General features: G+C 38.3%; 1 protein-coding gene across 1 annotated transcript in view; it reads right to left on the bottom strand.

The window, feature by feature from the left end:
• LOC126194829 (oxysterol-binding protein-related protein 1-like) overlaps positions 1-26171 on the bottom strand; it is a 424899-nt gene that overhangs the window by 374777 nt on the left and 23951 nt on the right. Inside the window, exons 3-4 of the mRNA XM_049933164.1 lie at positions 24058-24238; positions 15685-15845 (exon numbers count right to left, since the gene is read on the bottom strand). Of these exons, the coding sequence (XP_049789121.1) occupies positions 15685-15845; positions 24058-24193 (297 nt within the window). The 5' untranslated portion in view covers positions 24194-24238. The remainder of the gene's footprint in view (positions 1-15684; positions 15846-24057; positions 24239-26171) is intronic.

Consider the following 26171-nt stretch of genomic DNA (forward strand, 5'->3'; position numbering starts at 1 on the left):
TTTCCTTCTATTTTCACTTTTTTTGTATCTTCTAAGTCGTTTCGCCAAAGCTTGTAATTTTTGCTTCTTTTCATCTAATTGCTCTATTGCTTCTTGTTGTGAGATTTTACCTAACCTTTTTCGTTTTTTGTCTGATATTTCATTTCTTATAAATTGTGTTAACTGTCCGATGTCTTTTCTCAGTTTTTCTATTCTGATCTGTAGCCTGTGTTGCCATGCTGGTTTTGTGGGTTTCTTCTGTGTGTTGGTTGGTTCTGATATCTGCCTAGTGTGTATATTTAGTGTAGTGAGTGCTCCTACATAAACCAGTAGTTGTAACTCTTCCATAGTTGTGTATTCATTTATTTTGTTGTGTATGATTGTGTTGATAGTTTTTATTGTTGTTTCGACTTGTGGGCTATTTGGTGGTCTATGCAAGAATGGTCTAATGTCTGTATTTGTGTCTTTGTATTCTATATATGTCAACTGAAATTTTTCTTCTATATCTAACATGTGTGTCACTTCGTGTTCTATTTGTGCTTGTGCTGGTGGCTGTCTTAAAATTTCATTTTCCTCTGATTGTTTAATTGATGCGTGTTGTTCTTTGTTTGTTTGCTCTGGGATGTTTGAGTCCATTACTGTATTTTCTTCTTCTTCTAATTGCACATTATTTTGTTCCAGTATTTGTTGTACTTGTTGTTTGATGTTTTCTAATTCTGACTGGGGTATCCTGTTATTTTTTATTATTACACGAATCTGATCAGCTAGACGTTGTTCTGTTAAAAATTTTAATTCTGGGTATCTGGTAATAAATGTTGTGTATACTTGTGATCTGTATCCAGTTGTGTTGGTTCCTAGGTTTGTTGCTTGGTAATAACAGAACATGAGGTGTCGATTAACTTCATCTGACCATCTCATCCTCTGTCTTTGTTTTCCTTCTAGGGTGGTTGCAGGAAGCATATCCTGCAAAACACCTCTATTTGGATTTAAATCATTTTCCAGTTGGCTAGCAGTGTCATTACCATTGTGGGCGGGCATAGGGTTCAAGCGCCGTCCCCGACCATGACGGCGCTTGTCCGAGGCTTCTTTAGTTCTGTCCTGAACCAAGTAATCACACTAAAAGGGGGGTTAGCCCTATTAGTGGTTTGTTCTTTTCGTCGCCTTTTACGACTGGCAGAACATATTTTATTATTATTATTATTATTATTATTATTATTATTATTATTATTATTATTATTATTATTTCTTCCGTTTCTCAGACGTTATGTCTGGTTAAAAATGGAAAGTGACGCGGACCTTGATCAAGCGTGACTTCCTTTTAACTGTGCGGTATATGTTACATTGCATTTAGGAACTTTCGGGTAATTGAACACGTATCAATAATTACAGATTTCTGTATTTGTATATATACATTTCAATGTAGCTGTATTGCGTTGACGTACTGGTGGATATTGTGTGGTATGACTCCTGTAGTTGATAGTATAATTGGTATAATGTCAACTTTATCCTGATGCCTCATGTCCTTGACTTCCTCAGCCAGTTGGATGTATTTTTCAATTTTTTCTCCTGTTATCTTCTGTATATTTGTTGTATTGGGTATGGATATTTCGATTAGTTGTGTTAATTTCTTTTTTTTATTGGTGAGTATGATGCCAGGTTTGTTATGTGGTGTTGTTTTATCTGTTATAATGGTTCTGTTCCAGTATAATTTGTATTCAACATTCTCCAGTACACTTTGTGGTGCATACTTGTATGTGGAAACGTGTTGTTTTATTCGTTTATGTTGTATGGTGATTTGTTGATGTATTATTTTTGCTACATTATCATGTCTTCTGGTGTATTCTGTATTTGCTAGAATTTTATATCGGCTTGTGATGTGATCTACTGTTTCTATTTGTTGTTTGTAAAGTCTGCATTTATCTGTTGTGGTATTGGGATCTTTAATAATATGCTTGCTGTAATATCTGGTATTTATTGTTTGATCCTGTATTGCAATCATGAATCCTTCCTTCTCACTGTATATATTACCTTTTCTTAGCCATGTGTTGGATGTGTCTTGATCGATGTGTGGCTGTGTTAGATGATATGGGTGCTTGCCATGTAGTGTTTTCTTTTTCGAATTTACTTTCTTCGTATCTGCTGATGTTATGTGATCTAAAGGGTTGTAGAAGTGGTTATGAAATTGCAGTGGTGTAGCCGATGTATTTATATGAGTGATTGCTTTGTGTATTTTGCTAGTTTCTGCTCGTTCTAGAAAGAATTTTCTTAGATTGTCTACCTGTCCATAACGTAGGTTTTTTATGTCGATAAATCCCCTTCCTTCTTCCTTTCTGCTTAATGTGAATCTTTCAGTTGCTGAATGTATGTGATGTATTCTATATTTGTGGCATTGTGATCGTGTAAGTGTATTGAGTGCTTCTAGGTCTGTGTTACTTCATTTCACTACTCCAAATGAGTAGGTCAATATTCGTATAGCATAAGTATTTATAGCTTTTGTCTTGTTTCTTGCTGTCAATTCTGTTTTCAGTATTTTTGTTAGTCTTTGTCTATATTTTTCTTTTAGTTCTTCTTTAATATTTGTATTATCTATTCCTATTTTTTGTCTGTATCCTAGATATTTATAGGCATCTGTTTTTTCCATCGCTTCTATGCAGTCGCTGTGGTTATCCAATATGTAATCTTCCTGTTTAGTGTGTTTTCCCTTGACTATGCTATTTTTCTTACATTTGTCTGTTCCAAAGGCCATATTTATATCATTGCTGAATACATCTGTTATCTTTAGTAATTGGTTGAGTTGTTGATTTGTCGCTGACAGTAGTTTTAGATCATCCATGTATAGCAAATGTGTCATTTTGTGTGGGTATGTTCCAGTAATATTGTATCCATAATTTGTATTATTTAGCATGTTGGATAGTGGGTTCAGAGCAAGGCAGAACCAGAAAGGACTTAATGAGTCTCCTTGGTATATTCCACGCTTAATCTATATTGGCTGTGATGTGATATTATCTGAATTTGTTTGGATATTAAGTGTGGTTTTCTAATTTTTCATTACTATGTTTAGGAACTGTATCAATTTAGGATCTACTTTGTACATTTCCAATATTTGTAGTAACCATGAGTGGGGTACACTATCAAAAGCTTTTTGGTAATCAATGTATGCGTAGTGTAGCAACCTTTGTTTAGTTTTAGCTTGATATGTCACCTCTGCATCTATTATCAGTTGCTCTTTACATCCTCGTGCTCCCTTGCAACAGCCTTTTTGTTCTTCATTTATAATTTTGTTCTGTGTTGTATGTGTCATTAATTTCTGTGTAATGACTGAAGTTAATATTTTGTATAGTGTTGGTAGGCATGTTATGGGGCAATATTTTGCTGGGTTTGCTGTGTCTGCTTGATCTTTAGGTTTCAGATAAGTTATTCCATGTGTAAGTGTATCAGGGAATGTGTATGGGTCTGCAATGTAACTGTTAAATAATTTCATTAGATGTGAATGTGTTGAGGTGAACTTCTTTAGCCAGAAATTTGCTATTTTATCTTTTCCAGGGGCTTTCCAATTGTGAGTAGAATTAATTGCTCGGGTGACTTCATGTTGCAAAATTATCATTTCAGGCATTTGTGGTATCATCTTGTATGTATCTGTTTCTGCTTGTATCCACCGTGCATGCCTATTATGTTGTACCGGGTTTGACCATATGTTGCTCCAGAAGTGTTCCATGTCTGTTATGTTTGGTGGATTGTCTGTTTTAATGTGTGTGTTATCTATTGTCTGGTAAAATTTCTTTTGGTTTGTGTTGAATGTTTGGTTTTGTTTCCTCCTATTTTCACTTTTTTTGTATCTTCTAAGTCGTTTGGCCAATGCTTGTAATTTCTGCTTCTTTTCATCTAATTGCTCTTTCGCTTCTTGTTGTGAGATTTTACCTAACCTTTTTCGTTTTTTTTTTTTTTTTTTTCTGGCATTTCATTTCTTATAAATTGTGCTAGCTGTCCGATGTCTTTTCTCAGTTTTTCTATTCTGATCTGTAGCCTGTGTTGCCATGCTGGTTTTGTGGGTTTCTTCTGTGTGTTGGTTGGTTCTGATCTCTGTCTAGTGTGTATATTTAGTGTAGTGAGTGCTCCTATACAAACCAGTAGTTGTAACTCTTCCGTAGTTGTGTTTTCATTTATTTTGTTGTGTATGATTGTGTTGATAGTTTTTATTGTTGTTTCGACTTGTGGGTTATTTGGCGGTCTATGCAAGAATGGTCTAATGTCTGTATTTGTGTCTTTGTATTCTATATATGTCAGCTGAAATTTTTCTTCTATATCTAACATGTGTGTTACTTCGAGTTCTATTTGTGCTTGTTCTGGTTATTATTATTATTATTATTATTATTATTATTATTATTTCAAATGTACCTCCAGAAACAGGAAACAGTTGTTATTCTCAACTTCCGTAATGAATTTGGCGCATTTATGAAAATCATTTAAGAGATCAAAGTATTAATTTAGAAAGTCTCTATTATGTTTGCTGCCACACTACAAACATATCATCTACATATTGTTATAAATACTGAAGTGGGTGTGCCACTATCTTTAGTGTGATTTCATGAAACTACTCAATGCAGAAGTTCACCACAACAGATGATAGAGTCCATCACAAACTTGACTGAATTCTAATAGTATTTCACATCCTAAGGAAGCACATTGCTGTTAAGCAGTGACACAAACAACCTAATATGATGTTCAACATGTTGTTCAGGGAAATATATTTCTTAGAGACGAACACTGATGACCAATGAAAGAATAATAATAATAATAATAATAATTTTAAAAAGTGCCAATATGTTACCAGTGTCTGATTTTAATGTTCTGACAATATCCACAAAATGTGCTGAATTTTCAATCTGGTGACAGCAGTGTCCCACTGGAGCACTTTGTATGGTGGCTACATCTTTTGACAGTGCGCTTGTCAAAGACCTGAGGGCACTAACTATGAGCCTTAATGGTATGCCCTCCATGTGAACTTTTGGAGATACTGATGCCTGTAGCTCCAAACACTGCAGGATGTCTAGGTGGTAACGCAGAGCACTTTGGTAGCATAGTCATTGTCCTTATAATGTTAGATATGGTAACCTATAGTTACGCCCGCATCTCACTGTAATTGGCAACTGATCACAAGCCATTGGTGTCTCTTTTTAGTCTGTGGCACAGTTACCTAACAAGACAACTCATGGACTAACAGCGGGCCCTGTTTCACAGCAGACATAATTATGAGCTTCATTTCAAACCTACTGTTCAGCACTCCAATGTGATGGTCTTCTGCTTTTTCTGATGGGACCTGACCCTAATTTTGATCAAGATAAAGTATTTAGTTTTTATCTCGACGAGGAAGATAGCTGGACAGACGGTGGATTCCCTATTAGCAGTTCTCGCATCACTCACGCCATGACCTCCAACTCTGTTCTTCGTCAAGTGCAACAATAAGTTCAGCAGAGGGGCATGGGAGACCTCTGGCTTGTTCATTGGATCCCGTCCGCAATTATTTTTTGCTGAGACGCAGATTCATGCCTCTCAATGGTATTCTCTTATTGCCACAGGAACGCTGTTCCACAGGTGGTTGTTCCAAAGACATTCTTCACTGGGACATCTTGCACATGAGGATACTGGCCTGCCACTATGTCTACTGGCCTGGAACTGATTGTGGGATAGGACATTTAATCAGCCCTCGCTCTAAATGTGCAGGTCATCAGGTCTCTTTCTCACAATATTGTAAACCATTGCCTGAGCCATCACAGCTGTGGGTTCAGGTCCATGTTAACTTCAACGCCCCCTTCTTGAGTGCTTATTGATTGGTGGTCATCAAAGCCAACTCCCAGTTTCTGTTTGTAGTCAACTGCTGCTCCACTACGGCAAATACAATGGTTAGGATCCCACTTGTTTCTTATCCACTGAAGGACTGCCCTGCACTGCACCCCGATAACTGACAATGGTCCTCAATTCATCCATCATACTTTTCAGGATTTTTGAGCACACCATGGTATTCAACATATTCACGTACCCGTTTCATGTTCAGTCAAATGTGAAGGCAAAACGCCTCATCTGCACATTTAAGACACAAATGAAGAAGAGGATGGTGACACAACCTTGGACGAATATACTGCACCACATACTTTCTTACTTCCTGCAGGTTCTCTCCCATGGGTGAGAAGAGCTTGCTGAAGTGTCTGCATGGCTGTCAGCCAAGCATAGTGCTGAATCTCTTGCTCCCTACACCAAGGCCACCAAAGGCACCTCAGAAGGTGCACTACACACCTGGAACTCCAATCTGGGCTTGCGTGTTTAGTCGCCGTGAGTGCTGAATCCCAGCAGTCATCCACAGCCGGTATGGTCGGCATGTCTTCATATTGCAGACAGAAGACAGGCTGGCTACCCACTAACAAAATCGATGCCAACCCCCAGTGGACGACTCTTCTCTGCCACCTCCACCCACATCTGGAAGAAGCCTGCTCTTCCCGTTCTTGGTCCTCTTTCCTACCTTTCGTTCATGGTGGGCCTTCCACAGATTATGTCCCCATATGATCCTACATCTTTTTCACCCTCCTACGTTGTTTCTAGCCTTCATCCAGTTCATCAGGACCTGGGTGCAGAAGACTGTTCACAACAGCCGAAGGCAGGGACAGCAGGCACCACTTCTGCCAGAGCTCTCTCCTGTGCCCATGGCCCAAGTCATTTCTGAGAATCTGGTGTCATCGTCCCACCCACAGCAATCCCATCACCGTCCAAGTCACTTTTGGCCCTATTCTCCAATGCAAGTCGACAGGTAACTCTTTGCAGCGCACAGGGCACCCACCAGCAGCACAACACAAGACAATGTCACCAATCTGAACACCAAGCGCTGTCCCATTTTATGGTGGAGGGATGCCGGTGTAACACAAGCTTACAGCTTCCCCGATAAGAGGAGATGACTGTGATAATCTGCAGCAACTACACCAATCATGTCAGTTAAAATCAACAGGTGCTAGCCCATCACTTGTTTCTTGATCATATCCTACACTGGCATGTGGCGGCTAATACTGGCCGCCAGGAGGTGGCACCTTCAGATCGCACAGGCTTCAGTGCATTCCAATGGTGCACATTGCCGCTGTCCAGCACCACCGAGTGGGACATTCTAATGTTTGTCTATTTACCAGGTCTACCGGTATGAAATGAGCATTTTTTTTTCTTTTCTTTTTTTTCTTCTTCTTTTTGTGTGTGTGTGTGTGTGTGTGTGTGTGTGTGTGTGTGTGTGTGTGTGTGAAAATGAAACACTAATTTTTAATTGAAAAGTAAAAACATTTTATTCAAAGTACTGACCATTGCTTTCTATACATGTTGACCGCCTTTCTGGCAATTTGTGGACATCACGCCAATAGAAATGTTTGTCTTTTGAAGCAAACCAATCAGACACCCAATTTCCAACTTCTTCGTAGGAATCGAAGTGTTCCTCAGGCAATGCGTGTCCCATTGATGAAAACAAATGGTAGTTAGAAGGGGCCAAGTCTGGTGAATACGGTGGGTGGGGTAGCTGCTCCCAGCCAAGTATTTTGATTGTATCCTGAACCAGTTTTGCTTTGTGTGCAGGTGCATTGTCGTGTAAAAAAAAAAAATACTTTGCCATGTCTTCTGGCCCATTCTGGTCAATGCATAGTTCAAATTAATCATTTGTTGTCTGTAGCGATTAGTATTCACAGTGTCACCGGGTTTTAGAAGCTCGTGATACACCACACCTTTCTGATCCCACCAAACACAGAGCATTGTCTTCTTGCCGAATCGATCTGGTTTTGCAGTCGATGTTGATGGTTGTCCCAGATTAACCCATGCTTTTTCCTGTTTACGATTCTTAAAATAAATCCATTTTTCATTGCCAGTAAAAATTTGATGCAAAATTGATTTTCTTTCATGTCTTTGAAGCAAAATTTGACAAATTGTTTTTCGATTTTCCATCTGTCATTCATTCAATTCATGTGGCACCCATTTTCCACACTTTTGGATCTTTTCCATAGCTTTCAAACGGTCAGAAATTGTTTGTTGTGCAACATTTAGCATTGCTGCCATTTGCTTCTGACTCAAAGTATCATCTTCATCCAATATTTCTTGCAATTCGGCGTCTTCGAACTTTTTTGGTGGTCTTCCACGTTCTTCATTTCTTGCATCAAAATCATTCTTTCTGAACCATTGAAACCATCTTTTGCCTTTTGCTTCTGATAGAACATGATCACCACATGCCTCGACAAGCATTCGATGCGACTCTGCAGCACTTTTTTTCAAATGAAAACAAAAAATTAATGCTTTCCGCAAATCATCGCTCTCTGGTACAAAATTCGACATTGTTAACACGATGAAAACATATGATGATGTTTGTTCCATGACTTGATACATACTAAATATCTTTGACAGATATCATACCAACCAAACAAACAAAAAAATTAAGGCTCGTTCACAACAAATGTTCCCTATCGACACATTTGTATCTTAACGCTCATTTCGTACCAGTACACCTGGTAACCATGGAGCAGAGTGCTCTCTCCTTCATTCTGTTGTGTACTACATGATATCTAATTCCACTCCATTCGTGGATCTTGTTGTTATACTTGTACCAGCCGGGCAGTGTACATGGAAGATGTACTTGTTTGTGTTGTGAGCATTAACGTGACTATACTTTTACTGTCATTTGCTACTGTGGGTGTTACTACTGTGGATTTTTGTTACCTGCCATTGCCTTATATGCTGGATCATTTAGGACTGCTGCCATGTTCTTCATAATTTGTGAAGAAGCACGTTGGAATTCCCATTATCAGTTGGAAAAATAACTATGTCCTCTTCCTGATGCAACTTCATCATGGATTACTCTCAGAGAATGAGATGTTAAGGCCTGGGAAGCCAAGAAGTTCTGGGTCTGTGAAATGTAGTTCAATGGATTTATTCAGCTCCTTCAGATGACAGTACCCTAATGGACTATCCATTCCACTGATGATCTCACATTCTTAGATGATGACAAAAGTTTATATCCTGAGGATTGAAGCTGTTGCTGTATTTGCTTCTGTCCCAGTTAGATCCACAAATTACCAGAAGATCTCATAATACAGTGTCACACTGGATTTAATTTCTGAAATTTGCCACATATCTCAGCTGTCACCTTAGTTGCTGTAAATTGCATTGTGATGTAGTCATTGTGTCTGTCAAGTCCTATATGCATGCCTTCAGAATACTGTGTCCATAGCTGAATGAGGTGGCACAGAATACTATAAACATTAGTAAATGAACAAATCATCACATTTATTCACATTATTAACAGGATAAACAATTAAATACAAATATTTTGATTATTTGATTGTCATTCTCACATTGTCTCCGATTCAAGCACACACTAGCTGTTACAACATTAGTAGTTTCATGCTATGCCCTTCTACTCCCACTGCACGTTTCCAGATCTTAGACACGTGGATGAGAACATTGCATGCAGTGGGATGAAGCAAAGATGGCCTCCTCTGGTGGCACCCACAGAACCATTCATATGAAATGGTAACTCCTGGAGAAAGCGAGACGCATGGTGGCACACTGGCGACCTGTTGGAATGTATCTTCTTCTACAGAGATGTAAGTGGAACGTGCCACATGTGGTCGACAAAGACATTGTCGATACTGCAACTGAATAGCAATGTCTTAGCTATTTTGTACGGTTCTCAATGCAGGTGTTTACTTACAGAAGCCTAACTCATGTGGAGGAAGATGCATTGTGATGCATTGAGGTTGATGGGGTTGAGAATCATCTTAGCAAAGCATAGAATGTTGTACAGTCACAGCAGTTTTTAAGAAATTTCACAATACTAAATAGCTTGGAATCCTTTTTCCACAATTTTTCTAGTTGACATACAGGGTGGAAGGTATCCAGCTCATAGAAGCAACTTATGCGCAAATGAAGGTTTCCACCATACATCAATGAAAATTTTCTTTTTGGGTTTATTGCTTCAGGAGTTCATACCGGACACAGTGTGAAATAAAAGCGCAATAAACACAAGAAAATATCCACGACATGTCAGAAGCTATTTACTCTCCTCCCTTATTCTGGATTAATGCAAGACTCTCACAGTCAGTCTCCTCATAGTCATCTGCAGAGGTGAAAATTTAAATCCTCACAATAGCCACTCCATAACCAATTAGCCACCGCTCACCTCTGTGTTTATGTGGTTGGCAGTTCAAACTTACTGCCTTATGCACTGCAGCATGCAGTCATACTTGTATTTATACTAATGGTGTGGCAATGTGATAGGATTCTCTAAGACACATTCCTAAACCCCCCACCCCACCCATTCTGCAGGAAAACCATGGCAGGGTGTATACAAGCCGGGACAACCAGGAGATCCAGAAAAAACCTGGGAATTTTTTCATCCAGCAGAAAACCAGTAAAAATCCACTAATTTTTTATTGTTTTAGTTTTCAGTTAAATTTTTGTAACTTGAACTGGTAAGAACCAATACTGTAAAGGTATATTACTGTATCTCGCTATTACAGAGTAATACTGGAGCACTAAAACATGAATTAGGGGAGGGGGAAAAAAAACTTAAGTTGCAAAGGAAATGTGCCATATACAACAACAAAAAACAGTGCTTATACAAGCTCCTGCCAACAGCCAATTGTGTCAAAGGCTTTAGAAAGACTATGCAATGCTTCATAACAACAAATTGCCTCCGATGAGTGTGACGTCACAACTGCTTACATTAGATTCATTTGAGCAGTTGCAAGCGAGCTAATGCGCATGCACTGTAGTGTCGCGTACAAGTAGCATCTTCTCCCACTTCTGGCTATACAAGTGTGGCAGTTAGCAGTATAAGCAATAGCAGCAAGATGCTACCCGGAAAAATTTTGCTGGCGTGCCTAATCTGCCAGATTCACTCTTGGGCAACAGGCCCGGATCTAGGGGGCAGTGGGCAAACCAGGTAATCTGCCTTGGGCGGCAATTTCATGGGGTGGGGGGGATGCCATATTCATATTCTTGAGGAAAAAGACCTTGTTTCACAAAGCACCTAGCATCCAGTGCACGTTGGTCTATCGATTATTCATATTATTTTGAAACGCATCCCTGTTGGTTTTGAACATTTTTGAACAAATTCTATGTTGATTTCTAATGAATCATAAGTTGATTTTTAAATGCTTGCGTAGTGTATGTGATGTCTCTGCCAGGGGAATTCCCGTGGCATCTAGAAATAAGCTTTCCTGCAGACAAAAGGGGACGGGACTATACGAGCTGAGCAGAATAATGCAGAACGGGTGAATGCCAATGTGGTTGACAGTTTGCGAATGATCAGCATTGTTATAATTACTCTTATCTCAAACGCTCAGGAGGGGGGGGGGGGGCACTATCCAGTATTGCCCCGGTTCGGAAATACCGTAGATCCAGGACTGAAGCTCAGAGCGGTCTTGAATTGTAATAGTAAGGTGGGTAGTCTTCACATGACACGTGTTTGCATTAAGTGATTTTACTGGTTCCTCTTCATTTATTGCTCTCACGTTAAACGAAAACAAAATAAATTTATGTGGCCGAGAGCTATCAAGTGAATTAAAATACATTCACATAATTACGGAAGGCTGAGTTGAAATATGTTATTAGTTTCAGATTTTATTTTATTTCCACCTTTCTGACAGTCAAGCATTAATCATCTTGCAGAACAATAAAGTTATTTTTGTCAGTTTGCTAAAGAAATTTGGCTTTCATTAATCTTTCCCGCTGAGGCAGTCAATTTATTCAAAAAGAAGTGTTTAATTCTGCACTATTGGCTAGTTTCAACTGTTCGCTGCATTTCAAATGCACATTTTCATCTAGCACCTATGGAATTATGCCATAATAAAGAACCAAACATGAGATAATACAGTACTGGTACTGCAAAAGAATTTACACCTGAATCTGTACTTACGAATGTGCACTTTAAGCTGAATTTTACTATGATTCACGAAATTCTGATGCTCTTGAGCATCCTCTAATGTCTTCTTTCTTTTATGTCATAATGTAAGATCTTTTAATGTTTTACACGTATGAACATACAGGCTTCCTGCGTCATAGTAGCTGCGCAAGTGCGGTGACGCCTGTTATCTGGCACGAGAGTGCAACTACTGAAACGAACCTATTTCTAACAGGTTGCAGGAAAATACTGCGAATGGTTGTTTGAAAAGCGTTACTTTCAAAGTAAATTTCCTTTTACGCAAGATGAACTAAGTGCAAGAATGTACAATGAATTTCTTAAATCACAGAGTGTTTGACTCTCATTTAAAAATCAACTCTTTGAGGAATACCATTTAGAATAATTTCGAGCCTAGAAGATAAGACCTTTATGTTGTTGTTAAAAATTTTACTGGCAAATTTGTGTGATGTATCTTAGAGCATAAGACACGCAAACAAGATCAACATTATATGTGAGATCTTAGCTTCTCTTACAGCTTATTAATCTTCGAGACCAATATTATATGTGAAACTTTTTTGTAGCAGTACTATGCATATTATTTAAAGCATTAATTTTTCCTATTGTATGTTTGCGCTACGTAACAGTGGTTTTGCTATTGGCTGACTCCATTACACATCCTATGCTCTGAATAGTCGCTGACATAATCTGCCGAGAGCACGTGACATGAGGTATGACTGGCTTACAAAAGTGCATCGCAATCTCAAAAAGTAACATGCGGTGTTTGGTGGAATTAAAATTTATACGAAAATATGCAGTGTACATATTGCTGCACATCAGATATCTTTCCAAAACGTGTTTTTTCCCCGAGTTTCGTTTTCTAAAGTGCTAGGAAATTCAACGCCAGTGTATAAAACCAAAACCATTCAAAGGATTGATAAGTTGTAAGTTCCGAGGAAAAGTATACTGTCACTTAACATGGAAAAAGTGTATTTGCAACAGAGAAAAAGTATATTTTGAACTGGGAAATCTGGGAAAAATCCATGAATTTTTTTTCCTCATTCGCGTATACACCCTGCATGGGACATGGGATATACCATAACCCACTTACATGGATCTATATCTTCCAACAATGACTATATAAGGGAGATACAACGCAAGACACTAGCGCTTCATCAAACGTTGTGAGGGCAGTGTATGCTTTCTGAAATATTGCAGACACTCTGAGAAATTGTGTGTCAAGCAACCTGAGAAATTTTATTGCACTGACAAGTCACAACAAACTTCTTTTACTAGTCATGGTATGACAGTCTATCTGACCAGAATGGCAGCTTCCCCATAACTTTCATATGGATTGATCAAGTTAAATAAATTTTTCAAGATCACTCCTGGTTGACAGCAATTCAGGCAGCTATGTAAAATATGCATTGGTAGCACTGACACATAACAATCTATTTCCCCTCACACTATCATGTCCTCTGCTAGTGTCTCGTGCTTGCAGGTTTGAGTATGTGTAATTGGTTCAATTGCTTCTTTGAAAAACAGAGAAGCTTTGTCCATAGAACATGAATGAGAGTATCCTACAAGACTCGAACCCTTTCGTTGCTGTGGGTGTGTATACACATCCTGCTATGCCATTCCCCAGGTGTTGTAGACATGTATACGCACACTGTTTAGATTTTCCTACAATGTTATGGATGTCCAAATATGTCCTGAGCTACCGATCTTTCACTGCTGTGAATAAGTTACTTCCATACCTCTGTGAATAAAAAAGTTTTGAGTATTCATCATACAACATATGTGCCTCATTGCATGCAATCATTTGCAAAAAAACCTCATTTCGATACCTTGAATTGTTGATAAGATATGGCAATTCACATGATTGCATGATTCACAGTGCGTAAGGACTTGACTGTGCACCCCCCCCCCCCCCCTCCCCTTCCGCAACTATCCTTCAGATATAAAACTCAATAACTTAAGAACACAATGAAATACCCACTTCTGCTCTCAATTTTAAATAAAATTTTGATATCTTATCAACATTTCATTGACTGCAATATATGATCTAAAATCAACCAAATGCAAAGTTTACGCACTCCATTTTTACCTCTCTGAAATCTTTAAAATTTCATGTTATGTTTTACTTAATTTGTTGCAGCACAGGATATATGATAGGTAACGAAAAGAAACACAGTTCTTTATTGAGTGAAGATACCGAACCATAAGATATTCAAAAATCAATTTTTTTCACCTAATAGTTTTCGAAAAATCAAATGATAAGTATTCCAAATTGGCCAGATTACCATCTCTCAGCACAGGTACCAGCATTTGACAAGCATTAGAGCTATATAAAAGCTGCCTCAGCACGAAATGCAATGAGCATGTTTGTAGCAGCGAAAGGATTGATAGAATAGGATTGTTACTCTTTTGATAACTCAAGAAGATTTCATCACCAAACTTTCCTAAGAAGGTCCACATTTATACACCTCAGAAATAATTTACACAAATATTATCTAACTTTAACTACTGGTATGAAGGTAAACTCAAATGGCACATATTTTGTGGGTACCTAATACACAGCCTACACCAACAATTTTTAACAATACAACTATGTCAAAGTGCATCTCACTCAAAGTTACTTCACCCACTGGACATGACCATGTTATGAAAGAGCAGTGTGATGTACATTTACAACAAAGAAAATTCCCTTTGTAGTGGATTTTCAGCAGAGCTACTCTGTGAATATCTCTGTTAAGGTGTGTTACCAATTTGTTTTAGTTTAGGCAACGTGAAATGATAGTAATTTTTGCCTGATTTCATTCTTAATGTGCTTTTCCCTCTACAATATCTAGAGATCATCTGCCAGCCACACTCTAGCATCTTCTGTTATTGACTGCTCTCAAACATATATTACAACTTTTTACATTTTTATCAGAAGTTTTTTCAAGCCTCTTCTGTAATTCACTTTGGGCTATCTGCTTATACCTTCCTTCCTTTGCAACTACGGTATTCATAGACCACTTTCCAGCAACACTTATGCCCTACATAAGTCTCTGAGAAGTGTTAATATTGGCACTTCAATGTGATCACATCACATTAAGATGCTCAGATTGTGAATGGCAGGGCCAGATCACTATGATTACAGAGTCTATCATGTTGTTATAGCAAATGAAAGGGCTCTCTTGGTGTATAACTATTATTCAGCTGTTTGATTAATTAAATGTTAATAGCCTATACTGAAGTTATTTCAAATATAATTACTGTAAAAATCTTGGAATTGCAACAGTATTATCTACCCATAGCACTATAGTACATCATTTCAAAAACTACCAACCGTCATCTACAGAGACAACATATTTATTTAATCAATCTGAGTTTAATCTACTATATTACAGTCCATAATGGAAGCTATATAACTCAATACAAATGTACAGTTTTGTAAATTATAACATAAAAGAGACCAAAAGCAACAGAAGTGGCTTGTACACTATGTTCAAAATTACATTATCTAATGTCTCACATTTGGTCACAGATGTTTCAGTCACATACTCCTCACTTCACTTCATTAAAACTCCTAAAAGAAGAAAATTAAAAGTGAGATGCTTACATTTTTCTCATCTTCAGTGTAAATGTCACACTGTCATAGCTATTTTATTACAACATGTAAATAACCTGCCCTTCAGATGTTATTACCCATTTAATATTCACTGGTATAAACTACAGGTAACTGAACATAATCTTTGCTAAATTCTGTAGTATGAAAACTTGAAACAGTGGCTCAATATACATCTCACCTCTCTGCCAGTGAATGCTGCTTTGTGCAATGCCGTATCTCCAACATCATTAACAGCATTGATATCCGCACCATGGGTCAAGAGAAGTTCAACCACATCTTTATGGCCAAAGTATGTAGAAAGGTGTAAAGGTGTCCAGCCTAAATTACTTTTGCTCTTCCCTGAAATTTAACATGAAACTAACAATTACCAGATATGCGATGAATACCTCCATGAATGTTAATTCATCACCAAGAAGTTGAAAACTGTAATGAATTAGCAAATGAACCTTGCTGAGAAAATCACAACTAATAAAATGATTTAGAAACATTACAGTAACCGCATTTTGACTGTATTGCTGCCCTAAATGATAATAGGAATTAATAGTACAGTTTTGTCAGTATTGCTGCATTTAGTTATTTTCCCCATTCTTGCTGAATCTGAGAAAGTGTTCCATCTGAAAATATGTTGCTGTTACCAAAACCTGAATCAGAAAAGAATTTTAGTGATGTGAGCTACTGCAATAAGATGACAAAAATAACTTAAAAGTTCCATATTAAACTGTTTTCTATACATCCAAGAGTCTGACACGAACATGATACCATATCCATAACCAATATTTATTTAAATACAAAGTCTCAGACAGTAATATACAGAAATTTTCTATTCAAAATAAGAAAGTGGCTTGCAGTGCATGATGGTAAGAGTTTTCTCAACAGTTGTGTTTCATATCACTTTCCTTACCTTAAGTACACTTTACAAATGTATTTAATTAGCGGAAACAACACAATAATGTTTGGTGAGCAACAATTTACTAGCAACTGTCTGTAGCTGCATGTGTGTTAACAGTCAAAAATAGACAATTTTCGTACTGTAAAGTGATTATGTAAAGCATACTTCATATGTAAGTTCGTTCCCTTAGATCTCCCTCATCTGATTAAATGATTTTTTCATGATCTGGGGATTTATATTTAAATTATCAATTATTTAAATTACAAATGCTGAGGTATCTAATTTTGAGATCAGTGGGAATTTTGGAGGAACTTGAAATCTGTGGCAGTAAGAGACAGCAATCTGACTGTGTTAGTGAATAAAGTGATTTCAACTAAAACTTTTATTTTGAAATCTTTGAAGATTTTACTCCCTAAAGTTTGAGTTCGTAGTATAAAGTGTCACCATGCACTATTGGAGGCATTCAGAGGTCAACAGTGCCACTGTCATCTACAGATCCACGTTGACAAATGGCATAGTGTGTCGCTCTCTGCAGGAATTGAAATGTTATAATCTGCTCTTCTTGATGTCGCATTCATTTACTTTCATTTTCATTTTCATTACCTATTGTTCTAACCACAATATATTGGAATATGAGACAGTGACTAATATACAGGGTGTTTCAAAAATACCTCTATGAACTTTGGGGAGAGGTTCCAGAGACGAAAACTTCTCACCCAGTATACAGTTTTAGTGACAGGAAGGCCATCATGGATGTTGCTAAAGTACATTCTCGCACAAAAATTTTCTTGGGTTCCTTCATCAAGCTTATGTGGCTTACAGACAACCAGGGTAAAGTAATAGAATTCCATACTAGGACTCAAAAAAGTGGTAGGGGACTGAGCAGGAATAGGAGAGGGAGAGGGTGGGGAGAGGTGGAGGGGGAGGCCAAGCAGAGGGACGAAGGAGGAAGAGGGGGGAGGGAAAGAGGGACAGAGATTCGCAAAGTTATAAGTACAACACAATAAATAACAGTAATGGAAATTCCACAATGGAAAAATATGTAAGGCAACCACTTACCTACAGAGGATTGGTGCATGGTGCATGGAAATACATACTGGTAATAGAAACCTGTTTTCTATTATGCGTTCCTGTGCACCGCACACCAATCCCCTATAAGTAAGTGGTTGCCTTTCCCTTATTTTACATATAAGGCAGTGGTATATGCCACAGAGAGCGAAGAGCATACTATTAATTAAAGCTTCTGTCCTTGCTGAATGTGTGTGGCAGACTTACTTAAATGTTGTTGTAATCAGTTGGCTGAAGGCCAAGGAACTCACTGAAAGAGTCCATCTTCTCTACTGCAGCAATCAGCAGCCTGAGAATATCAATACTGTCTTCCCACCACCTCTGTTTTGATGTCCAGTTATTTGCTCCTCTATCACTCCATATACTTCTACCTATTCTTGTCTGAACAGTCTCATTATATACCTCCTGCTCAACAAAGTGTTTCAGTAGAAGCACAGTATTGGTAATTACTGTAACTTGCTTTTCTCTGGTAGTAACAATGTGCAAGTAATATGTTGGAATAGCCAATTTTGTGGTTCGAGTATTTTAGAGGCTACTGACCATAGTAGTGTGCTATCAAGTATTACAAGCTACACCACAAGGTTCATTACTACCATCATCGCACAAAATAATTTAAGCCACAAAGGTACTGAAGAAGATCACCTTAAAGAAATATTAATCAGGTTCAATAACTGAAAACATAAGTAACTGGATACATAAAAAATCTATGCACAAAGCGGCAGCAAGAGAACACAGATATTAAAGTTTGTGCTTTTGGTGCCAGCGGCTCCTGCTTCTGGCAGCAGTGCTGAAGGGGCAGGAAGAGGGGTGAAGGAAAAGGACTGGTGATGTTTAGGAAAGGGGGTAGGATTTGCAAAGTAACCCAGAACCCCAGGTCAGGTGAGACTTACTGAACGTCAGTCTTTCCTTCTCATCCCATCTGGTAAGTCTCCCCTGACCTGGGTTCTGGGCAACTTTTCCAAACTCTACTCTTTTTCTTAATTCTCACAAGTCCTTTTCCTTCGCTCCTCTTCCTTCCCCTCAACCCTTCGGACAGAAAAAGGCCCATTGGCTCAAAAAGCTAGCAAACTGTAATACCCTTTAGTGTGTGTTCTCCTGCTGCTGCTGCTGCTGCTACTGCTACTGCTAGATAAGAAGATTTTTTTATCTATCCAATTATTTATATTTCAAAAATTGATTATTTTTGTTGATAAATTTGCTAATTGAGCTCAATAATACAATCTTTCGTTACATAAATCACACAAAAACAATCTATAGAATGTTGAATGTGATCCTCAGTTAAATACATTGATTCCAAATTCTTTTAAATACTATAATGCTCGATATGGTCAAGAATGTGGAAAATCAATCTTAAATGTCAATATAACCTTTGCTTGTCTTGGTTGCAAGTTTACAAAATGAAGGAATCACTTTTGACCATGTTAAAAATCATCTTCAGATCTAAAATGGACAGAAAAAATATTTCGAAATTATTTCATCAACTGCAAATTCCTTGGTATCTGCTGTATTACATTCAGATCTACTACTCAACAGTGGAATATGTATATTTGCGCTAGACTGGGACTCAAACACATATTTCACATTCACTGTGAGTATTCACCTTAGCCACTTCAGCTATTCAAGCTTGGTCCCCAGACCAACACAAACTATGCATGTCACACGGTCTACATCATTATACTTTAACCCACTAAATGCAGTCCCCTAGATTTTGGGTCGGTCTGGACAGCATGCACAGACATCCGAACTGGTTAAAGCTGCCATTCACGATTAGCAGGAAATTCGGGTATGAGATCCAGTGTGGCACAAATTTTTATAGGTCACTATTAGGTAATAGATCTATACATAATACAGCTGATGTTAAGTAATTCACAGTGAGTGAAGTCATTTTGCAGTATTTCATACAGCTTTGGAGCATCAACAATGTCTGTTCTTTCAGACATGTGCGTAAGAATTACAGGCCTTGGTGGACACACGACAACATCATCATTTGTCCCAATTATTCACTGTCTCATTCTACCTGTCGCAGGAATACAAATAACGGTTCAAGCTTGGGTAATGAATTAAGTGGACTATGATATAATGACATAGATAGTGTGACACATGGACATATAGGTTGGTCTGCTGAGGGTGCGCAGATAGCCGAAGTGATTAAGGTGACTGCTCACAATAAGCAGGAAATTCAAGATTTGAGTCCCAGTCTGGCACAAATTTTCACATGTCACTGTTGGATAGTAGATCTGGACCTAATATAGATGGTCTCAATGCATTCTAAGTCAGAAATTAATGCTGAAGTATTTCATACAGCTAGGGATTGTCAACAGTGTCTATCCTTGCAGACAGGCATGTAAGAAAAAATATTGCTCATAAAAAGTTCTATTTACTTACAATATGTACAATACAGAAAGAAAAGAAAAGCCGGCCAAAGTGGCCGTGCGGTTAAAGGCGCTGCAGTCTGGAACCGCAAGACCGCTACGGTCGCAGGTTCGAATCCTGCCTCGGGCATGGATGTTTGTGATGTCCTTAGGTTAGTTAGGTTTAACTAGTTCTAAGTTCTAGGGGACTAATGACCTCAGCAGTTGAGTCCCATAGTGCTCAGAGCCATTTGAACCATTTGAAGAAAAGAAAGGGACAAAGCAGACACCATAAAATATTATTAAAGAGTGTATCAAGTTATATGTAAGTACTAAAAACATGCATGCATTTCCTAGAAGGCACCACTGAAGCACAATTATGTAATAAAATTTGTTACACTGATACAGAATTAAACAATATACAAATTAATGTCAGCAAGCCAACTTATGGTAGTAAAAGAACCCTGATGGATGCAATGAACTTATCAGTGGCACAATGTTTCCTCTCTGCCCTTCTGTATTTTGCTTTTTATTTGATAATTTATTTTGTAATTTATTGTTATGAATGAACTTTTTGATGGTACAACTTTCCTTTTTTTGTACCTAGCATTTTATTTATTAAATTACTTCATAATTTACAAAAGAGCAACTTCCATTATCAATTAGCAGCCTGCTCATTAGAATTATTGTTTTATCTTCTCATACTCTCTCCCCACACTTTGTTATTATCTGCTGTTGAGCTCTTTTACTACCATAAATTAACCTGCCAAAATTATTTTGTGTATTGTTTAACTTTGTTTTAATACAATAAATTTTATTATGTAATGGAACAATGGAAAGTCCAGGATGGAATAACAATACAAAAGGACAGATCACTATTAACACATTGAGGCATTGAGTTGCAGACAGGCACAATGAAAAGAGGCTAAACATTTAAGTTTTCAGACAAAACAGTCCTCCTCCTGAAATAGAACACACGCATGAACACATTCATGCAAGCACAACTCACACACACATGGTTACTGTCTCCATCCTCTGGGGTCCATCGCGAACTTGCCAGCACCTAATGTGTGCAGCAGTCTGGGGTGGGTGGTGTGGTAAGGAGGTGGCACAAGACAAGCAGTGCGAGGGGTAGCATCCCTCCACAACCTCAACACTTTCTCCCTCGTTTGCTTTACCAGGTCCTACCCAACTCAACAAGCCACCTTTCTCAATATTGATTTCCACCTCAAGGGTGGCTCCATCAGTTCCTCCATACATACCAACAATACCTCCACTTTGACAGCTGCCACCCATTCCATACCAAGAAGTTCCTTCCTTACAGCCTAGACACCATGCTCTTCACATCTGTAGTGGCAAGCAGCCCCTCTCTATGTATGCAAAAGAGTTTCACTGAGGCCTCCACAGACCAAATTATGCTCCCAACCTTGTCCAGAAACAGATCTTCCATGCCTTGTCTCTAGTTGCATACTACATTGTGATTCAGTATAACCCAGGACTGAAGCAACTGAATCATATTCTCTGCCCGAGTTTCAATTATGTCTTCTTGTGCCCAGAAATGAGGAAAATTATACCCATTATACTCCCCCCCCCCTCCCCCATCCCACATTTGTATTCCACCATTCATCGAACCTACACAATATCCTTGTTCATTCCTACTCCACCCCTGCTCCAAACCCCTTGCTGATCATGAAGCCCAACACTGTGTGTTTCACAGATGATGCCATGTACATCCTTCCTACCAACACCAGCTTTCCTGAATTGTTGCAGGAACTCTTCTAATGTTCTCCGGATGACAACAAGAGACAGTGTGGTGCTGGCGTGCAAGACTCGCACGTCTCTCAATTCAGTTAACTTGCCCGATATGTGTAGCAGGTCCCCTTCTTGGGTTAATCCGCTATGTGAATCTCCCAACAGCTTCTTCTCCAAAGATATTTTGCTGGTTAAAGGAATTTACTAACTACTTTTCTATTCTTGAAATTATTTTTTGTACTCGTAGAAAACTTTTCAATTCAATCACAATATATTTTCAACGTTCATAAACAATAACTTCGGCAAGCTAACTCATTCTCCGAACATTAGAATCATTTACACTTCTTCAAAATAGCTTACATGTGTCTCGCATCGATCATAACTGAGACATGAAAAAATTTAAAGGTCTCTATTCCTCATTCGCGTCCAACACATGAGTGTCCTTAGGAAACTACTTTCAACTGTCCACTAGTCTTTTTATAATCATCACAGACATTAAAGAACACAGAATACTACATGAACTTTTCTTGTTCTTCTTTGCCCATACACGAAACTCTGTGGACTGTACAGCAAGTACTTGTCTGCAGCCGATAAGCCCCCGTTCTTATCTTTTTTCTCGTGGCTGTTCTTTTTTGACCTGCACATACAAATAAACTATGCGCAGTCAGCTGATTCGTTTCTCCTACTCATATCTAAAATATCGTGTGTTCGAAACATTGGAAGGCCGAATGATTCTAGAATTTCCTCCGAAATTCTCAAAGCACTACACTCTCCCTGCAGTATATCCTACGTTCCCATAACACCCCTGGCTTCAACCTTTGTTAGTCCCTTTCCTCCCACTCTGTAATGGTGTTTTATGGTACGGTCTTCGTTACTTTTTTTTCGTTTTTCATTGAACATTTTGTAAGTAGAAAGAACTTTTTATGAACAAAATTTCTTCCTGTCTATTTTAGATCTGAAGATGATTGCTAGCACAATCAAAACTGGTCATATCATTTTAGGAGCAATCTAGACAAATAAACGTTATATCTTTAGAGTACGAGGCCTGTTCAAAAAAATCCGAAACATTCATAATTTCGCACCAATAGTGTGTTGGAGTGAAATGCAGTTGGCATCCCTGCACATGCCTGTGTTTAATGTGTAACTGCTGGAAGTTTCATTGTTGTTTGTCTGTTAGTTATTGTTCAGTGCTGTATTGAGTAGAATATTGTGACACACAGTTTGAGAATTTCGAGATGGCAGAGGTGGAGGAGAAACGCATCAGCATTAAATTTTGCATAAAAATCATGAAAATCTTTACAGAGACACATCAAATGATGCAGAAAGCCTACGGTGATGAGCACTTAAGCCACTCTCAGTGCTACAAATGGTTCACACGGTTAAAAATGGCTGGACGGGAGTTGAAGACAACCCTCATTCAGGATGCCTTTCAACGTCTGTCAACAATGCTCATGCCAGGAACTTCAACAAAAGTCTGCGTGCCAATCAAAGACTGACTGTAGAAGAGATTGCAGAAGACTGTAACATTTCGTTTGGATCATGTCATGAAGTCCTGACACAGTGTCTTGGAATGCATAATGTTGGCACCAAGTTCGTACCACGGCTCATGAGTCAAGACCAGAAAGACCTTCGCCTCGCAATCTATGAAGAGCTTTGGAATGCGCAAATGAGAACAAGGTGTTCCTTAAGAGAATCATAACTGGTGATAAGACATGGGTCTATGGTTATGATGTTGAGACTAAGGTTCAGTCTTCACAATGAGTCAAGAAAAGTTCTCCAAGACCAAAAAAAGCTCATCAGGTCAGGTCAAATGTCAAAGTCATGCTGATAGTTTTCTTTGATTTTGAACAACTAGATCATAATGAATTCATGCCACAGGAACAAATTGTTAATCAATGGTACTATCGAGACCTGTTACGATGCTGCAAGGAAATGTGAAAAGAAAACACCCTGAAATGTGGCAAGACACCTCATGGCTCTTGCACATGATATCGCACACCCACCACTTCATTGCCTCATCCTCCGTTCTCTCCAGACCTGGCCCGTGCAGACTTTTTATTATTTCCAAAGTTGAAAATCCCATTGAAAGGACAAAGATTTGCAACAATGGATGAGATAAAAGAAAATTCATAAATGGTGCTCATGTGACCCAGCAAGAGGCATACCAAGACTGCTTCCAGAAGTGGAAACGGCATTGGGAGTGGTGTATCAATTGTAAAGGAGAGTATTTCAAAGGACACCATGCACAATAATTAAAGGGTAAGCGTAGAAATATTTTGTGGACAAAATTACGAAAGGCCTCGTATGCTATCACTGGCTTGCCAGGCCTATCACAGACCTTGGCATGGTCAGTGCCTGCACATGTTTCCTCATGTTGCTAAAGTTTATGGTTAAACCTGCCAATACTCGGGAGGCTGGCCACAGTTTTGGCCTACATCCCTGGATCAAGTTTATAATTACATTTGACAAATAACTACTAAGTACTATTTACCCTTGCAGCTTATGTCCAATCTAATCTTTCCATCTTTGCGCGCTACAAGAAGCTCCTGTACCATTACAGAATCACCATGCCTGGAACTATACAACAGTATCTCTTGCAGCTCCATTTCTGGCCCTTCATTGGACATTTTAAGGGTCTATCAGTCATATCATCATATGGAAGCATCTAAGACCTGAAACAAAAAATACCTAAGGTGAAAATAACAATCAAAATTAAAATATAGGAGTACTTCTCATAAGAAATTTCAAGGAAAATAGCAATAAAAAAGTCTTAATTGTAAGATGAATCAATGAGCAAAAAGCAAAAGTTTTATGCAGAGGTATAGTTTTATGTAATATTGCCCTAAAAACATTTTCTCAGAGAAAGAGTGTGTGAGTGGCTCAGGGCTCACAGAGACACATTTCAGGTATCCGACTTTCAGAACAATTAAGCAGTTTATTATGTCCTCTCAGGTGTGCACCAGTTTCTCACATCTTCTTGGTACAATATTTCAACACATTTAATAACCACATACAAAGTTTCCTTGACATATCAAACTGCTTCTCTCTTTAACTGTGCTGATTACACCTCCACTTTGCCTTCCGATAGTCCTACAGTTCATGTTTTGCAAACCATCCTTTTCCAAGTGTATCTAGGAAAAGATTATTGTTTCATTGGTGTTACGGCACACAAGAATATACTCATTAGTGACTTTCCAAAAATAACCACAACTGTTCAACTGTTGAGCAGATAATGGTAAAATGGGAATAAATCACTAAGAAAAACAAATATACTTTGAATCAGAAACACAGGTATTTAAAACTGGCTTGTAAAAGCACTACACTCTGTGTCCCAAGAGTTTAGGGAAAAAACTATGTTGGTTCTTCCTGACAGAGGAGGAAGTCACGGCCTAAAGAGGAATCTCCAACACAGAAGTGATTTTAAATGGTATCCTTTTCATCAGTTACAAGAAACAGGTATGCCCTACCAAGCAGTTGACCTGACCAACAGAAGCTTTTTTGTCTTTCATCTCACTCCAAACCAACCTCTTTTCCATGGTTGTCCTTTTCAACCACAACATGGAGGAAAGCAAGCACGAAGTGATTCAATTTTCACTATAGCCATTCTTAACAGCTGCCTCTAACATCTTGTATCTGTGAATTCCAAAATACTCCAATACCCAGCAAAATGATCTCTCATCACCATTTTGAAGAGACAACACTAGGAGGACTCCTAACTGCCCAGCACAAGATTCTCTGCTGGGTATGCTCATTGAACAGTTAGAAGAGCACAAAGTGGCCTGAAACAGATGAGCAATTTCAACAAATGTTCACATCTAATCAATTTTAGACTGATTGTGATTGTGTATAACTATTGATCAAAGACAATGAACTACCTTGGTAAATCTATTCTTATGCCTTTTTCTAGGAATATCATGGCGTAACCAGTAAAGTATCCTTGATTAGAGCCATCATCCTATAATAATCAAGGTTACAGTGCATATTTAAAATACAGTGGATTTTACACCAGTAGTTACAATACTCATCTCATTGTGTATGGGTAACTTAAAAATTGTTTGGGTTTGCAAAAAAACAAACTTTGGCGGCTACTAGTTCCACCACTATAGGAGAACATTCATTTCTTTAGCTTCCACCACTAGCTGTTTCATTTAGTTTTCTAAAGGTAATATTGCTCACGACCACAGTGTTCGTGAGCATACAATGACGAAAAATTCCATAGAAGCTCCAGCTGACTTGGCCATAAAAACTCGTAGTATGGTGAGGATTCATCAACCAATTGCTACAAGTAGTTCACTAACTTCCAACTAGCTGATATGATTGCATGGCATTCAATATTTCCAACTGAGAAAACTGAACAGAACCATAACAGCTAAACTCATAATCAAATTATGTAAGAATATACTGGTATTCACAGTAAAACTGTAGTGTGTTGTCAATTCCCTAGTTTCTTTTACAATGGTATTTGCAAAACATACTCGAACTTCAATGCTCTCACAATAAGGTTCCTTGGGAATTACCGCAAAGTGAGCTCAACATTAAATATCAAGCCCAAAAACACTATAAAATTGTTGAAACTGATGGCAGGGAGCTCTTAAGGTGCAGCTG

Source organism: Schistocerca nitens, chromosome 1 (assembly GCF_023898315.1).
Source record: "Schistocerca nitens isolate TAMUIC-IGC-003100 chromosome 1, iqSchNite1.1, whole genome shotgun sequence".
In the NCBI taxonomy this organism is placed as follows: Eukaryota; Metazoa; Arthropoda; class Insecta; order Orthoptera; family Acrididae; genus Schistocerca; species Schistocerca nitens.